Genomic DNA, 17393 nt, shown 5'->3' with positions numbered 1-17393 from the left:
ACCCCCCCCCCCCCCCCCCGGCTTTTCCTTCAATAGAATAGTGCCTTAATGTTTCAACACAGAACAAACAACAAAATTTCGGCATCCTATCTTTCATTTTCCAACATATGAATTACTGCTAATTTACTATCAATGAAGGTAAAAACTGAAAAAGCAATAAATTGTCACATTACAGATAAAATTAGAAAAATACGCACTTTCCAGTTACTCGAATCGACGCCCCTTGCTTGAACTGTGTTGAAGAAGGATTCAATTCTTCTAACATCACCAATGCACCAGAGCTTATAGCTGATGCAGCCATTTTATAAAACCCCACAAATATAAAAAATGATGCAAAATTTTTCTTCTTATCCTGAAAGATATAAAGTAATTAAAATCCAAAATACAGTAAAAGACGCTGAACCAATCTCAAAAGGTGATGCATTGATCAGTGTCATTCCACAGTAGTAAAAGAAATCAAGAAAATGCATCTTCTTTTCTTGAAATTGAGTGATTAAATATATCTGAAATTAATTAGACATGGAAAATGGGCATAAAAAATAAAACCCTAATCAATACATACAGAAAAAATATATGCATATATGTATAGGAATATCATAGATTGGGTTTAGAGGTACCTTGGGGGAAGGATGAAAGCTTCTGTTTGTGGGTCGACTACATATGCCAGTTGAGTTGTAAGAACGCATCATTATCTTCGAAAATTTCTTCACTAGCCCTCAACCTATAGCTTTAAGTAGCAAGTTGATCCTTAAAATTTTCTTATAGTTACCATTTACTGTTCAAATTTGTGTTAAATAGTCTGTAATCCTTGGGTAGCGCTATACTCATCCATACTTTTTATAAGTGCATTTCACTCTAAATGCATCCATAATAAATTTTTTAAAAAATACTATTTACATCTACATTATATTTCAAAATTGTCCTTACTAAATTCATTCATTTAAATAACATATATCTATATAAATTTTATATATTCATCTCATTTTAAATGCATTCCCAACACTATTGATTCATTATTATTATTATTATTACTATTATTATTATTATTTTTTTTTTTTTTTAGAATCTGTAAGGAAAATTCGTACTAGAATGTAAATATTCACGACACATCTTTCATCCTATAATTAACGACATTATTTAGCCTTAACAAAATTACGAATTTATAATAAACTTACATAAAAGTTGAACTAATAATCACTTGTGAAGAATCAAAAATACCAACAATCTTTTTAGAAAACATAAAGTAAAACAGACATCAAATGTGTAAAATTTATTTGGAACTAGATTATCAGGGGAAAGTGAGAGTAGTTTAGTAATCATATTACATAACACCAAAACAATTTAAGATTAAGTCCTCCGATGACTACCACTACCCACAGTTTAGCTTCTTTCTGAAAATTTTTATAAACATCCTAGTATTTAAGAACTTGAATTCAGCAAAAGTCCAAATGATGCATTGTCTTGATTAACAGAATATTTTAGAGTCAAGCATCGGTTGTTTTGGAGATGAGAGAAATGGGCAACTGGCTTTTTTTAGAGCCATTCATCTTGGCTTCTTGCTCACGGATGTTCTACATTTGGAGCATTCTCTCTATAACAAGCTCTTAGTCGCACTTTTCATAGGTGTGGCACTCCATCTCACACTTCCAAGGCAAAACACAGTGCAATTCTAGAATGTGATGAGAAGAAGTGAAGCAGTAGGTGAGGAGAATCTCTCTCTCAGGGTTTTCTGGAACAGGAACTATTTATTTGGGTTTTAGGTGGTGGTGTAATTGTAGAATATTTTAATTACGCTAATTATATGATTTCATCAATTAATAAGGTAGTGATCAAATAAGTCAATTTTTTAGAGTATTGCCTAATTTTTCTTAATTATATTCATGTAATTTTTCTTAATCCATATAGGATTCTAGTTAAACACAAATTCTAAAAAAAAATAAAAAAAAGATTTAGGATAATTTAATGAAAGTAAAAATTAGTGGATCAATTTAGAGTTTTGTATTTTTATTTAATTTTGTTTATGTCTATTTAAGTAAATTTATATTGGATTTAAAAGATAAAATTTTTCTTAAAAAGTGGATGTACTTATAAAAAATGTGGATGAAAATAGCGCTACTCATAATCTTTCTATTCTAATTTTATGAAGTTATGTTTTAATTTAGTTGGTGTGCAGAAATTTGCCTACATGCTTTAGAAGTGGAGGAGCCAAGAATTTCACATAGGAGAAGGCGACGGAGGAAAATATAAACGTGTTGTGCATCTATCAAAATAAATAAATGAATATAATAAAAATAAAAATATCTACATAAATTAAAATAAAAATTGAAGATGTTGCAGAGGCAGTTGCTCCCTTTTGCTCCATCGGGGGAAGGGGAAGATCCTTGAGTAGCGGAAAGAACTTTAATACGATGTCACATCACAATTTTTATTTATTAGTTATTATCATATGGGTAAACGACTAAGAGCCCTACTGGTAATAATAAAAAATAAAACAAGAAAATTGCTTCTGATAAGCAATAAGATCATTATGCTTGAAATTTCGAAGTTAATAGGTCCGCAGGATTTGATGCTGTGACTGAAACTCTACAGAAAATGTGGACACATTGTACAAAATTAAAGAAGAGAGACGTATCGAATAAATTTGTCCAAGAAATGGCTTCTTGATGAGGAGCCAAAAAAATGTTACTCCTGAGAATGATTGCTTATTGTTGCTTCTTGTTTGGCCTTTACGACTTTGGACACAAATTAACAAATACAATCCTCTCCAACAACCACAGTTACATACATCTACTTTCTTCAACAGGGACTGTCCCTCGAAAAATACTGAATGTTTTGCCCTTTTCTCAATCCGAACCTGATACTTAATGAAACACTTGAGGTGAGGCATAGTACTCACTTTCATTAAATACAGGTCTTAAATCTTCTTTGGACATGAAATCCAATGGGAAAGAAACAAGATGTCCTTTCACAGACTCTAATCTCTCCATGGGATCCGTGCATTTAACGTCTCCATCTTCGTATGATTCCAACTTATTCGGGGCTATTCCTAAATCAATGGTAGTATGGCCAAGTTTCTCTCTCCAGAAAGCCATACATTGTCGGAGTGAAGCCCTGTGGATGCAATCATGCAAGTTTAACCACTGGAAAGTTGATCGGAAAAGAAAGTTAAGGATTGTGTAATACCTTGTATGTATGAGATCGTTTGGTATACAAGAGAAAACGTCTTGGTAGATCATCGTATTTGTCTGTCAATCACATATTCGAAAAGGCGAAGACTATCACACGCAATATAATGTGAAATCATATGTTTTAACCAAACGAGCATTATGACCTTTCCAAAGTAAATTAACGTATAAGTAAACTTTTTCAAGTCTAACCATGCTTAAAATCTCAAAAAGAAAAAGTAAAATATTCGAATGAAGCTTTTGGGTAGACCTATTTCTAGCAAAAGAGTCAGAAGCTTAATATTGTCGCAAAATTGCATAATTCTCACCTTTGCAGTAGCCATCCATATATCCTTATAGGTCGAATCAATCACTGGATCCCTTATTTGATCAACCTAAAAGGGCAAAAATTAAATTGTTAGATCATAAAGAAAAATTTCTTTATTTTACAAATCTCATTCCCATTAAATTTGTCTGTGCAGTAATAAAAGCAGGTTATTCTAGACAACCTCTCCTGCACGGAGACCAAGATGCTCGGACCATAATGAAAGGCGAAGACTCAATGCAAATTTTCCAGCTTTCCACGAATTGCCTCCCATGCAGGACTCAACCAATTCTTTGTCTTCAATAAGCATGCCGATCTGTTAAAATTACATCCATGTGACATTCAGAAAGTAGCTATGCCATTTGATACAAGCTATCCCTGCTGAAATATAATTTTAAGCAGTTCAGTTAAAATTTTGGGCATACCTCAGAATCTCTAGATCCAATTAAACTTCTATCATTGATATTGGCTGAGCCAATCAAAGTTGTATGGTCATCAATTATCAAGATCTTGCTATGAACGTACACCTGAGGAAACAAAAGGAATATTAATACTCCAAGCATATGAATATTACACAAGCTCTAAAATGTATCTATTACTTTATGATTAAAAAATAAATAAATTATCTGTCCCCTCCCTTTAATCAGAAGGAAAAGAAAAGGAAACTAATCTGTCCTGCATTTTTGTATAACATTGATTATTTCAAACCATCCAGAAGCAATATAATCCAGCAAAGACTACCGCAAAAATTGCAGGCATATGGAGAAAATCATAATTTTACGTAAATTTCAATTAACTTACTACTACTCTCGTTATAAAGTTTATCCATCAGACAGACATGTCAGGGAAGTACAATTTCCTTCTACTTCAGCCTAATTTTCTTGATGAGTCCCTTGGTGGTTCCTTTAGCACCATGTGACAACTGGAGCCTATCATGAAAAACTCAGGTTGCATACAAAAATGTCATTTTTTGATCATATCAAGTTATTTCTAAATGTTGAAGCTCTCCAATATCTAATATTCAGTGATATCGTAATCTTTATCAATGAACTTTTCTCATCGGTATCCTTCCAAAAAACAATTTAGCATCCCTAGCAATCTTACAAGTCAACAACCAAAAAGCTCACATTTTCCCTTGGCATGTGGTCCATAACTTTTCTTCCCAACAATAATTATGAACATGCTAACAATTTTATTCCAATAATTACTGTTAACACAAACACAAAATTCCTCTCATGATTCTAGACACTAGAGAACATATTTTACTGCTCTGAGGGTAGTCCTCACTACAAACTTACTGTGCAGATGTTAAGAACTGACCACTACATTCACATGGCAGGGTAAACAAGCAACTGACTACACTAAAGGCTTAAGCAACTGAAGTAACATTATAGAAGAATACCCATGATTCAGGAACTACATGATATGATCAAGGTAGAGGCCGTATGCATTGGAGGTCTATATGAAAATTGCAAGTATACCTGACTAGAGGCCACCGGACCGTCATCAAAAAGTCTGCCATATGCTCTCAAACCATAAAAAGATAAGTAATCTTGCATTCTAGGCCCAACAAGATCAAAAAGATTATGTAATATTGAATTAGGTCCTCTGCATATTGATCGATATTGCCAATGCATAATAGCTCTGACAGATGCAGCACCAGCATCATCCATACCACCCTAATTAAAAAAAAAAAAAAAAAAAAAAAAAAAAAAAAAAAAAAAAAAACAGAATCAATAACATAAAATATTTTCTTTTATTCCAGAAAGATTACCCAAAAAGAAGTGTTGGTACCTGGAAGCCAGGTAAAAGAGGTATCACAATGATAACCCTGAAGCACTTCTTCTCATTGTGGGCTCGCAAAATACGTCTGTATAATGCATCTAAAACACGATTACGTATGATTTCATCACCTTCTAGACCTGAGATGAAGAATTGATTCTGGAAAAAAATTGCACAATAAATACATTTCAGGAGAATAGTTCTTCACACTTTTAGAGCCTAATGGAATCCAACAAAGAAGGAAAACAAATTTAAACAATAATGATGCAAACTGTTGGCAAATCAGTTTAAGAAGATACTCAACGACCTCAATTAAAAGATTTCAGTTGTCACTATCAGGATTATCTCGTTAGTCCAATTTATACTTTCTTTTTTATTTGCCTTTTCATGCTTCTTTCCTCTTCCAAATAGTATTTCACCATGTATCTCCAAGTTCCAATATGAAAACTTGCCATGGACTTGTAGAATTAGCCATCTTATCACGCTCTCCTTGGAATTGGTCTTATGAATTCATTCAAACAAAAGATTTTTCCTTGATCACAGGCCACAAGAAACATTTTTATATTTACTTTCCGGTCTAGATCTCCAAGAAAAGTGACCAGGTATATTCAATTCAATCACTAAGTTCTACAAAACCAGATTTAGTGGGTGTGTTGCTCGATAAACTGTTTAAGAGTATGAATGACGAGAATTTATACTTTGCTTAGATATAAGATCGTGGTACACTTATAACTTGTGGTTGCATAATAAGATAAATTGTCAAAGATGCCAGGATGCACATTAGTTATGAGTCAGCCACTTCATTACAAATGGGACTGTTTCAGGTTTTTTGCTGTTTCTTATGCTATGCATTTGAATCTATCAGCAGGAATCTTCTGAAATTCCACGGTGTTTGTGTGCTTGATAATTGTGTACTTGCACTTTTTTAAAATGTGAAATATAGTTCTGTGCACACATTATAAGATATTGGACCTACTTGCTACATTGCTTTCAACATATACATACTCTTATGGACAAAAAATAATCAATGAAATTAGAACTTGGGAAAAATATTTATTACAGACCTCGATATAAACATAATGTTCAGCCTTTTCAATCAGTGAACAATAAGCAATGTGTATACTTTCTTCAATTTGGCTTGTTCCAGCAGACCACTGACTCACACTCCTTATAACCTGAGAATCATACATTGGTCATAAGAGTAAGACAATTTGCAAACAAAACACATATATAAATTATCTGAAGCACCTAAGCAAAAGCTGTCAAGCAGCAAATCAAAATGGTGCTAGACAGAGGGCAAATGCGCAGATCTTAGTAGTTTGTAAATTTCTTGTGCCAAAAGTTTCTTTCTTAGGCACACATATAAAAGACATGAACATAAATTTTTTTCAAATTCTTCAGTACAATTGTAAGCAAATAAGTAGTCAAAGATCATATTCACATACGAAAATAAAATATGGCAAAAGCATAAAATTTTACGCTTGGTAAATAATTCGAATGTGGCAGTTTCACATTTGTAAGCTGGTTAAACATGCTTTGTATCCACAATTTAGTAAGACCTACAACTTCTTAACTACTTATATTATCCACACATTTCGTAGGACCCATTAGTGGTTCTATAAGGGGGCCTCCCAGGTCTCCAATAGTTCCGCTTAACCCCATTTGGACTCAGTAAAACGAACTTCTGGTTTTGACTCGGATCTATTCTGGACTACTCACTTCTATAAGCACTTGAAGTCAATAACAAACAAACACATAATTCTCAGGGTTGTAAATAAAGTATATGTGACTACAATAGTACACTTTATCAGAGACTTTAAAGAGGATAATTTAACACCTTGTCAAATCAAAGACGATTAGGCACTGCAAGAAGTAAAGCTCACCTGGCAGCGACATGCAACACGAGGGCCAACCTGTCCAATTTCATCTGGAGAAACAACGTGGTCACCTCTTTCCTGCATTTCCCACCATTCTTTCTCTGAAATTTCTGAGCCAGGCTGGGTTACATGGGACAACTCCCTCTGGAAATTCAAAGTGTCAAATTCATCAACGAAACCTTTCATCGGCATATCTGAAATTAATGGTTCAATTTTGGATTTGCGGAAAGAGAAAGGGCTTCTGCTGACCCTGCTTGGCTGAACCTGAAGATCATGTTCAGTATTCAACCCATTCAGATTCGTGTCTCCCATTAAAATATCCTGCTCATCTGCCTCTTGAGGAATAAGTAAAGGTACATCCTGAAAGGATGAACGAGAGGAAAGAGAATCGTGTCTTTTCACATCTTCATGACTAGCCTTATTCCCAACCTCTAACACGCTGCTTTTTCCCATATAATGGGGGATAACCATGTGGTGTTGAGGCATAAGTAGTGGAATTGCTTGTTCATTGGGAGCTTTATTTCTCTGGAAAATTGAGTAACAATGTGAAATCACATGACAATTATAGGTTTACAACTCATAATTCCAACAAAGATATCAACCTTTGCATAGTTCCAACGCTGCACAAAGTGCCTGGCTACATCACGACAAGGCGGTCCCCAAAAGGCACAGTGCACATCATGCCATGGCATCCGCGGATATTTTTTTCGATCTAGTTCATCCTTCATCGTGTCATCCCATGTATTTGGTTCTGATTCCCTGAAATTTGGTATCATGTGAAGCATTTTGCAATTGTTAAGAAATTCTTTTCAAAATTTGAACTAAAAAATGCAATGAAGCAAATTCCTAATATAGACTGACTGTATTATATATAAAAATATGACTAATACAACTGACAAATTCACAGAGCACGTGACAGCATTCACGTCGACAAACGATAGTGATTGCCTCACATCTTAATGTCAGATAAGGTAGAAAACCATCTAGAAGTTTATTTGTTAAATATTTTGCTAATAATTAGAGCAGAGCAAATAGGATCCTATCAACTAAAAAAATCAAGATTAGTCACAAGTGATCAGATAGTAGAGCATTTTCTTAAGCTTGATTCTCAACAACAAATAGTAAGGAGCACACAAAAATGACAAATTCTTGTATGACTATATTCAAAACTACAAGTAGAACATACCTTGGGTTGTAATAATCCTTGCCAGGCCATATTACAGAAGGATAGTCTCCCACTTTATGATCAGGAAAGTCATAACGGCCAAAGCATAGATCAAGTCCTCCTATGAAACATATCTGGTGATCAACGATGACAATCTTTTCATGGTGGGACCTGTAAAAGAGTAGATATGACATCATCATGGACAAACTTCTGTTCGACTAACAAATGATAATCAAAACAAAAACAGAAGAAATATAAGAAATGCCTTCTCATACCACAAGTAGACCCCACTAGAAAAATGATCAGGATAGCGAAGTACTCTGACATTCTCGTGAATGTCTAGAAGCTTTCTCTTGCTATAGACGCTGTTAATTTTGAGTGCTAGAGCAACCTCTTTGTACAAAAGAATGTAAATCTGCAGGGATAAGTTAAATATAATCCATAAAATATTCAAGTGACTCAAATATGGTATAGAAAAACATTATTTAATAAAAACAAGAAAATGTATGTATTAGACAGATATCATGGCTAACCAATGAATAATGAATTTTCAGAAAGAAAGAAATGTGCTGGTAAGTCTCATATCAATCCTCCGAAAAGATAGTGCCAACAAATAAAAAACCTCGGTGTTGAGTTGTTCAATAGCGATAATACTTAAGTCATAAGCTTCCTATGCTAAAGCCAACATTTAGCACATAAAGCAGAGAAAAGAAAGATTCCCATGCTAAAGCCACCTCTATATAGTCTAAATGATTACTCTAAACCTAAGGTTCTGACCGTAAAGAAACATAACGAAAACAAGTATTAGATTTATTTACAACAGGATAACATTCAATAACTAATCAGAAAGAGTGACCAAAAGCTAGCTCAAAGACCTGACTTAGTAAATTTGTCAGCCATAGCACTGTATTTAACCATGTGGTCATAAAATGCTTCCTGAATACTCTGTGATTATAGCAACAAAAATTTCCAAAACGCTACCATAATAAATCTAAATGGTAGCCACTAGTAGGGATGCAAGCAAGTGGAGCTACTCACGCTTGTGTCATAATTGATAAAATACTTGAGCCCAATATTCCTTGACATCTTTTCAGCTGCTGCTTTTATAACAACAACCTACTCTTGGCTACAAGCCTGCAAGCTCCATTCTTACATAACCCAGGAGGTAGAGCCTTGCATAATATTGACAAAAACATACAGGCCACACGATTTACCTATTCTTTGGATTTATTAATGTGATAGTTAAGACAACAGGAAATTAGGCTTATTTTACAAGTTATAGGGATCTCAATCATGTTGTTGGCTCCATTCTTTGAGTTTTCAAGTTCATTTTTTACAAGTAAAAAGCAAGAGCTTAAACAAATTGGTTACAACTAGCTTATCTTTGTTCATGTATGTACTTTCATTCCAATTCATCATCTTTCTAGTTTGCTTTAAAATCACCGTCTGAACTTAGAAATGTGTCCTAGTCTCCCAAACAGAAAACAAAAATCTTTTACCTATATTATTAGCATATGAACTAAATAAATATTGTTTTCCTCATGACTTTATGTTTTCTACTATACGAAGTTTAGTGATTCTTATTTAGTGTTATCAAATAAATATAAATGAGAGCTCCAGACGTGGTCTTTGGAATTTTGTTTCTAATTCACCTATTATATATATAAATATTATAATATTTTTTGCCTAATTTTATATATTTGACATAGATGCCATATACTGACCTTAAGTTTCTTTTACACCCTTAAAAATCATTTAACAGTAAAATCATCAAGCAAGTTGCATTATGTTAAATGATGATCCATCCACTTAATGAGAATCCAAATGCCACTGCTGCAGCCTTCACCGAAACAACTACCACAGAAGCCACCAATGATGCTGAAAATGATGATAGTGTATTTTAGAGAGACAGAGAGAGAGAGTGAGTCAGTGTCTTTGGCTCATTGGAATCTAAGTCCCACCTTCCAGATGGTTCTTAAAGAGAGAATGATATACTGCAGTGACAATCCCTTCAAGTAAGAGCATGACCAGTCCCAAAGGAATTGTCGCAAACTCATTTTGGAAACAACAGCAAAGGCTTAACTCTCAGACTATGACTTCAAATTGTGATACACGAGTTGGTCCCTGCTCTCACAGCTGCGCATTGGATACTTTACTATTATTCGAGTTGTTTAATGTATCTGCTTGACTCAACTCAACTGCATCCCTAGAGTGTAGAAATTACTAAAAACACAAATATCTGCAATCAAATCAGTATTCAATGTGTGTGATATGTGCATTCCTCGAAAATTCATTCCAATTTTACAGACAATCAACATTTTGAAGCAGAAACCAATGCAAGTGTGCCCCTAACCACAGAGATGAGGCATGCTACAATAGGAACTAACAGATAATTTACATGAAATAAATACCTGAACACCTTGCTTGGCTTTAGCTTCCAGTAAAGAATCAAGACGAGATGATGCATGAGCATGAAATGGACGTCGTAAATACAGTTCTGGGCACAGCCACCATCCACATATGAATATCTGCATGAGATACTAGTCATTGTTCACATGCTTGATAAAATATCAAATAAAAATAAATAAATAAATTTTGATGATATGCAGCTTCAAGAAAAGACCTCAGATTTTGCTGCTTCAATTGCCAAACCTATAGCTTCAAATGCAGCACAACCATCAACAAACCACTGAGCTTGACTACCGTCTTCGGTCAAACCCCGTGGAGGAGCAAAAGACCCGAAACGGTGAGGGTGACACCAACCCTCTGGTGGCCGAAGAGCAGCATCATTGATTGCAGCAACCCAGTCTTTAACTTTTGCATTGCTTTTGGTTCTTAGCTTTATGCTTCGAGTGCCACAGGTCACCTAGCACAGAGATCTTTTAATTTATGGAAAGAGCAAGGTTTAAAATTAATAATAACAACCTTATTTGACTTCAGCACATGCCATGAACCCAAAGGTTGTTTCTACCAGAGTACAAACGATATCACAACCACCTCGCACTGGCTGAAAGTGGAAGAAAAACACCAGGACAAAAAGCTGCACTATAGGTTCTTCACAAAATAAAAGAACACTTACCCTGAAATAATGGCGCAAAGGATTGTGATCCTTCACTTCTTTTGCCAAAGATACTCTGCCCTCTCCATTACCATCTGAGGCCGGCAGAACATCAAAAACAATTATATCCAAAGGATTGGTGTCAAAAGGGTCTTTGAGAAAGGCCAAGAATCCAGGTTTTAATACAGCCCACACCTATATGTATAACGAGATTATATTAGACTTGAATGTTTGAGTCTGTAACAATCAATTCGTATACCATTCTTGGGGCATTAAAATGGTAGGGGAAAGAGCATGTCACAGAAGAAATTGTGACTTAGTTTAAGTGTGGCACAAAGGACTACAGCAATGCACTCGAGCTGAAAGACAAAAGGCAGAGTAGTACATAAAGCTCTATCCTTTAGTCTCAAGCTTTTTGTCAGATATATTGACAAAATAGAATACATCCCAGACAGAATCATCATCATTCTAAGTTTATTGAAAAGTATAATATTTGGCAGCTTGTGCTGATGGGAGTTGTCCACAAGTTGACCCAAAAAGGTCTATAACGGTTCAGAGTTGTATGTCATCTTTCTTGCTGCATCACCAAGTGCTTATACAAGTCAATAGCCGAGACATATTTAGGATATATCAGCAAGACAAGGAAGTAACTTGCATAAAAATTTATGAATTCTATAATTCAATGGTACAAATACAGATTTCCAGGTCAAGCGCTTATCATTATAAAGCTACACTATAGAAAGTAAATTTTTTTATGCATATTCCTGCATGAATGTTCATGTGGTCAATCCATTTAAGGAAGAAAATCAGAATTCAAGGGTAGCCAAATCAGACTAATTCCATCATCCATTCAGAGGAGAGCTGAGTGCCAGACACGCTGATGGTCCAAAGCCTAATTAGTGGCTCAACCTCAAAAGGCTAAAAAATTAGGGAATCTAAATATGAAACATCGACAGCATTACATTTAATGCTCAACTACAGAAGGCCGAAAAGTTAACAGAATCTAAAATATGAACCTTATGATCCACTAGATATCCAACATACCCAAATAATTACTCGAGGATGCTGCATTCATCAAAAAATGTTTGGTCTGAACTCCCAGTAAAGAATGGGACTATTCCAATTCACTGACAAGCATTCAAAATTGAAGGAAAATATTATCTCCAGAGTCAATAGTAGCCTTTGACAAACTAAATCTGCTTTATTTGTGAATGACCTTCATAATCTCTTCCAAATTGTATGTCTGAACCAGTGCACATACTAAATTAAATTAAAGATCAGAAAACAAGATAGATACCTCACATATTTATCCATGACTAAGGAAAGCATTCCATTCTTCTTTGTATTTATTCATGGGAGAGACATCAAACAGAAACAAAAGAAACCAAGGATCTTACATTCATAGTATCAACACTATATAAATGATTGCTGAGCAAAGAGAATACATGCACAGACAATTAAAATCCAAGGAGGCCACTTCCAAGCAGATGTTAACAGAAAAGCAATTGTTCTATCTGAATACAAATACAACCTTAATGAAACACGATACATGTGCATGAAGCTGACATCATCTGCATCATGAAAATTTCGAAGAAAGATCAATGTTACCTTTTGCCAGTTATCTCTGCAACAACTGCACCACTGGCATGAACAACATTTTTTTTCATCATCATCGTGCATAATTTTTGGTAAATGCTTCACCATAATATATTCTTCCTTTAGCTTAGGACCATATTCTGGCAAAAATGATAACTTGGAAACTTCCAAAAACTTGCACACCTAAAATTTGCAGTTGTTCACTCTAAAAGTCAGGGAAGGAAAACTTTCCAGCAGTAAATCTCAAGAAACAAAGGTTCAGCTTATACCAATATTCACAAAAAATTCCACGTGATACTTGTCTTAAAAAAAGAAGCTTAATTTAAAGAAAATATAGCAAACAATTACACACACACACACACACACTTGTTTTCACATTAGGCATTTTCCTTCTTATCATATTGATTCTATTTTGAATTGGATTCTTTTTCCAGTTGTAGCCATATGGAGCAGTTTTTTTTTGTTTTTTACAATTCTATATATAATTTCAAAAATGACAATGGTTAATAATATTTAGAGAATCCAAAGATCTGTTGAAAAATATTGTACTAAAATAATTACCAAGACGTAGAAATCTTCATATCATGCACCTATTATAGGCTTCCTACTCAATATTATACTCAACTATTCTCCTCACTCAGCTTGCATTTAAGCTTCCACCAAACAGACTATGATAAGAAGGCATTTTAATTAGACCGCAAAGAAGGTAGCTAGCTCAACTTAAAATACAGTAAGCAAGTGTACGGCCTTAATCAAGTAGTGAGTCAAGAAAGGGCTGCAATGAATTTAGACTGATATAAGATAAATTGGTACATGCTAAACATGATATTATTCCCCACTCTAATATAGTTAATATTGCCAATACTTTCATTCTGAACCTATGAAGAGCATAGCTTCTGTAGTTAGAAAAACTCTTGCTCCAAAACATCTTGAAGAGTTACTGAACTCTGAAAAACTGATTAAAAAAATTTTGAATGCTGTTTTACATCGATAGATCTGGCAAATACAAATTACCCACAAAATTATATAGCAGCATCAAGAGAGAGGCAAGCAATACCTCTCGGGAGTTCACAATATCCATATTACCAAGAAAGTGATTTAAGTATCCCTGCATTGCTACTTTTGCCCTGTCTGACATTGAATGCTGCCTTCCAAGTGCTGGCCGGATAATTGGGAGAGCGGCACTAGATGGAACATCTCTGAACAAAAAACCACCTGTAAGATTAATAACAATTACAACAGGAATAAAACTATTTCATTCTTCTTCTACATCTAAATAAGTCACATGTGACTAAAAAGCACCTGTTTCTAGCACTGTCATCATTACGTGAAGGAAGCGCCTCATCATCTTGTTCATCTTCATCTTGCGTAACTGCTGCATGTTCTCCTATTCCTAAATTTTGAAGCCATTCTCTAACCTTTGGGAAAGAATTTCCCATCAGAAGTAAGTCAAAGAAGGATGGAGATCAATATTCCCAAAAAAAAAAGGTCAAAAAAAAAAAATGTTGACAACAGGAATTTAAGCCTAGAACTCTGGCTCCTTTCCATACAGAAGACCAGAAATCAGGACAGTCAACTGATACCACTTTAATTTGAATATATAGCACCACATAATGTTATTACTAGACGTCAAAGTAATGATCTCATGGCTGAAAAAGGTATAGCATAAAAACAAAACTGATGTGAATCTAAATACCTGCTCTTGCTTCTCTTGCATCTCCTCAAAAAATGCTCGTTTTTTCAGAGTGAAGTGTAAATAAAAGACTTGAGAAGCTTTCTTCACTAACTGCCACTTAAACTATGGAACAATAGGATGACATTAGTGCTTCAGAAAGAAAACTTGAAACAGATAAAATGTAAATATAAACACCTTAGTACAGATTTATACAGATTATTTATAACATACTGTTAATATTTGCAGAATAACTCGTACTCAGTCCGTTTGTCAATTTGTTGCAACTTCATTAAACCCAAAAGATAATGAATTGATTGAAATTTGAAATTTCTTTTTTTTTCTTCGTCTAAAGAACAGTTGTTTTTATCACTGAAGAAAAAGGAAGGCTAATAGATTCAATTTATTTTGAATTTAAAATTCCATTGCAAATACATCAATTACAATTTGATATAATAGTTCAACGGAAAATACAATAAGGAAAAAAAAAACTACTTTTCACGAATCTCAAACTGTTAAAAGCTAAAACTCAACAACTACACAACGTCAGCATTTCCAAAAAATTCTTTAGGAATTCCACCAAATTGCACACTTCCAAACATATAAAACTACAAATACTTCCACATGTCCAAATTCCGTAAAATAAGCAAACTGAGGATATAACGCTGTATAAGTAATGCTTGTTTTTAGATCTCTTAATATGCAGCCAAAATAACAATAACAAAATAAATCTTCTTTTCAAATTCCAATATCTTTTAAGGACTGAGTTAAATGTTTCTTTAGCCACAGAACTTATACCTCCGTCACGCTTTACCCAGTAAACTTTAAAATGTTTTTGAATGCTCACTTAACTTTAATATGTTACACTCCATCACTCACTTGCCGTGTTTAATTAGTCGTTGAACTTTAAAAATGCTCCAAAGTGATCACTCAAATTTAACAAGTTGCACTCCATCTCTCACTCATCATGTTTCTTTAGTCACTAAACTTACAACCCCATCACGTCTTACTCACTGAACTTTAAATTGCTTTTGAGTGTCACTAAACTTCATAACGCTTTCGAGTAAAGTTGATTTTCTATGAGATTTAACCTAAATCAAGAAAATAAAATAAATATTGAGTAAATAATAACACTCTTAGCCCTTGTTTGATTCCTATTCTTCTAAAAATTAATTTTTTCAAAACTCATTTTTAACCACACATTTTTCAATAGAATAATATCACGCAAATCCAAAATTTTTCTTTAATTTTTAACTACGCATCAATTTACTATTCAAAATGCATCATTTTCCGCAAAATAGGGATCAAACACAGGCTTAATCTAAGATGAGAATATTGCTATTAGTATACAATACTAGTTGTCAAAAGCTATGTTCAAGGGAAAAAAAGAATGTTAGCTCCAAATTGATAAAAATCTTAATTTAGCCCCCGTTTGATGGCCATTAAAAGGATTTTTTTTTTTTTTTTTTTGGGGAAAATGAGTTTTAAAATAATGATTTTATACTTTTTAAATATTTAAATAAATGGATTCAGTGACCACTCGGGACCATTTTAAAGTTAAGTGAGTGAAGAGTGATGAAAGAAGAAGTTCAATAACTAATAAAGCATGGTGAGCAAGTGATGAAGTACATCATATCAAATTTCAATGACCATTTTGAAGTATTTTTAAAGTTCATTGACAACTGAAAGATGATGAGTAATGGAGTAAAACGTGTTAAAGTTCAGTGATCGCTAGAAAGTATTTTAAAGTGAGTAAAGTTTGATGGAGGTATAAATTCAATGAAACATTTAAGAACTAAAAATTCAACTTCTTAACGCCATCAATTCCAATAAAATTGCACCACGACTCCTATATAAACATATCAACACTCATCAAAGGCTGAAAATATTAAGTCAAAACAAATGCTGAAACAAAAATTATTATTATTATTTTCTTTGCCAAATTCCATTATGCTTGCAGTAACCTCGCTTGACAAAAAATGAATACTTATACATTTAAATGATCACGCAATACACATGCGATGTCTAATTAAAAGGGTAAAATTACTTTTCCTTGCCAAATTCCGATCTTTTAAGAACTAAAATTCAACTTCTCCTTGCCACTAATTCCAGTAAAATCTTCGCAAAAATCCAGATAATCGCACATATCACCACTCACACAAAGCTTAAACAGATACACCTCACCTGTTTGTATTGGAATTCAATTGTGTAAGTCAATAGCACAGGACTAATATCACCGGCGTCGGGTCGCGAAACTTGAATAATAGTAGCCTTGGGCAACTCATCAAAAATTCGAGTCGGCTCAGCAGTGCTTGGATGATGAAACGAGAAAAACGATGAAGTCATCGACTGCAACGGAAACGCCGCCGCCGTCTCCGATTGCATTTGGACGTACTTCGGTCCGCCTCCCATCAATTGCTCCGTCGACGCCATTAAATAAATAAATATTACAAATATCTATGGTTTACGTATAGATTGATGAATTGGATGAGAGAGAATTGAGATCTAATGGGATTGCTTAGAGAGAAAAAGACTCTGTGTGAGAGAGAGAGAGAGAGGAGAAGAAACGGAACTCCCGTTTGATTTTTTAAAGATCCGTTGAAAGTGATGGGAAAATGTAGATTTGTACGTGTACCTTCTAAATAGACCGGATCGTTGGGATCGAAGCTGGAGCAGAAATAAAATGTATGTTTGGCTATTGTTTGACAAATTATAAGTTAAATAGGGAAGTATAATTACTTTTTTTTCGGGTAA

At 34.1% G+C, this 17393-nt stretch overlaps 2 protein-coding genes across 5 annotated transcripts in view; both read right to left on the bottom strand.

Moving 5' to 3' along the window:
* The window catches only part of LOC111367958 (CST complex subunit TEN1), a 2075-nt gene extending 1373 nt beyond the window's left edge, over positions 1–702 (bottom strand). The window contains exons 1-2 of the mRNA XM_022989098.1: positions 618–702; positions 198–352 (exon numbers count right to left, since the gene is read on the bottom strand). Of these exons, the coding sequence (XP_022844866.1) occupies positions 198–352; positions 618–689 (227 nt within the window). The 5' untranslated portion in view covers positions 690–702. The remainder of the gene's footprint in view (positions 1–197; positions 353–617) is intronic.
* A 1808-nt stretch (positions 703–2510) lies between these two features.
* LOC111367935 (phospholipase D zeta 1) lies at positions 2511–17256 on the bottom strand. 4 transcript variants are annotated; one of them, XM_022989077.1, is made up of 21 exons: positions 16824–17253; positions 14664–14765; positions 14270–14385; positions 14025–14166; positions 12980–13150; positions 11393–11566; positions 10937–11179; positions 10725–10841; positions 8589–8728; positions 8335–8484; positions 7751–7907; positions 7398–7673; positions 7155–7292; positions 6336–6446; positions 5284–5430; positions 4971–5168; positions 3915–4016; positions 3674–3805; positions 3494–3559; positions 3184–3245; positions 2511–3111 (listed from the first exon to the last, which is right to left on the bottom strand). In XM_022989077.1, exons 1-21 carry the CDS (start codon positions 17070–17072, stop codon positions 2862–2864), a joined length of 3243 nt encoding a protein of 1080 aa, XP_022844845.1. In that variant the 5' UTR covers positions 17073–17253; the 3' UTR covers positions 2511–2861. The 4 variants fall into 4 exon arrangements, with proteins under 4 accessions (XP_022844845.1, XP_022844837.1, XP_022844853.1 ...); XM_022989069.1 differs by having other exon boundaries at positions 7155–7673; XM_022989085.1 differs by having other exon boundaries at positions 7155–7673; positions 14025–14182; positions 16824–17018.
* Positions 17257–17393: the final 137 nt, after the last annotated feature.

The sequence above is a fragment of the Olea europaea genome, chromosome 2, assembly GCF_002742605.1.
Source record: "Olea europaea var. sylvestris chromosome 2, O_europaea_v1, whole genome shotgun sequence".
NCBI lineage: Eukaryota > Viridiplantae > Streptophyta > Magnoliopsida > Lamiales > Oleaceae > Olea > Olea europaea.
The sequence above is the reverse complement of the archived record's forward strand: the minus strand, read 5'-3'. Positions and strand labels throughout refer to the sequence as shown.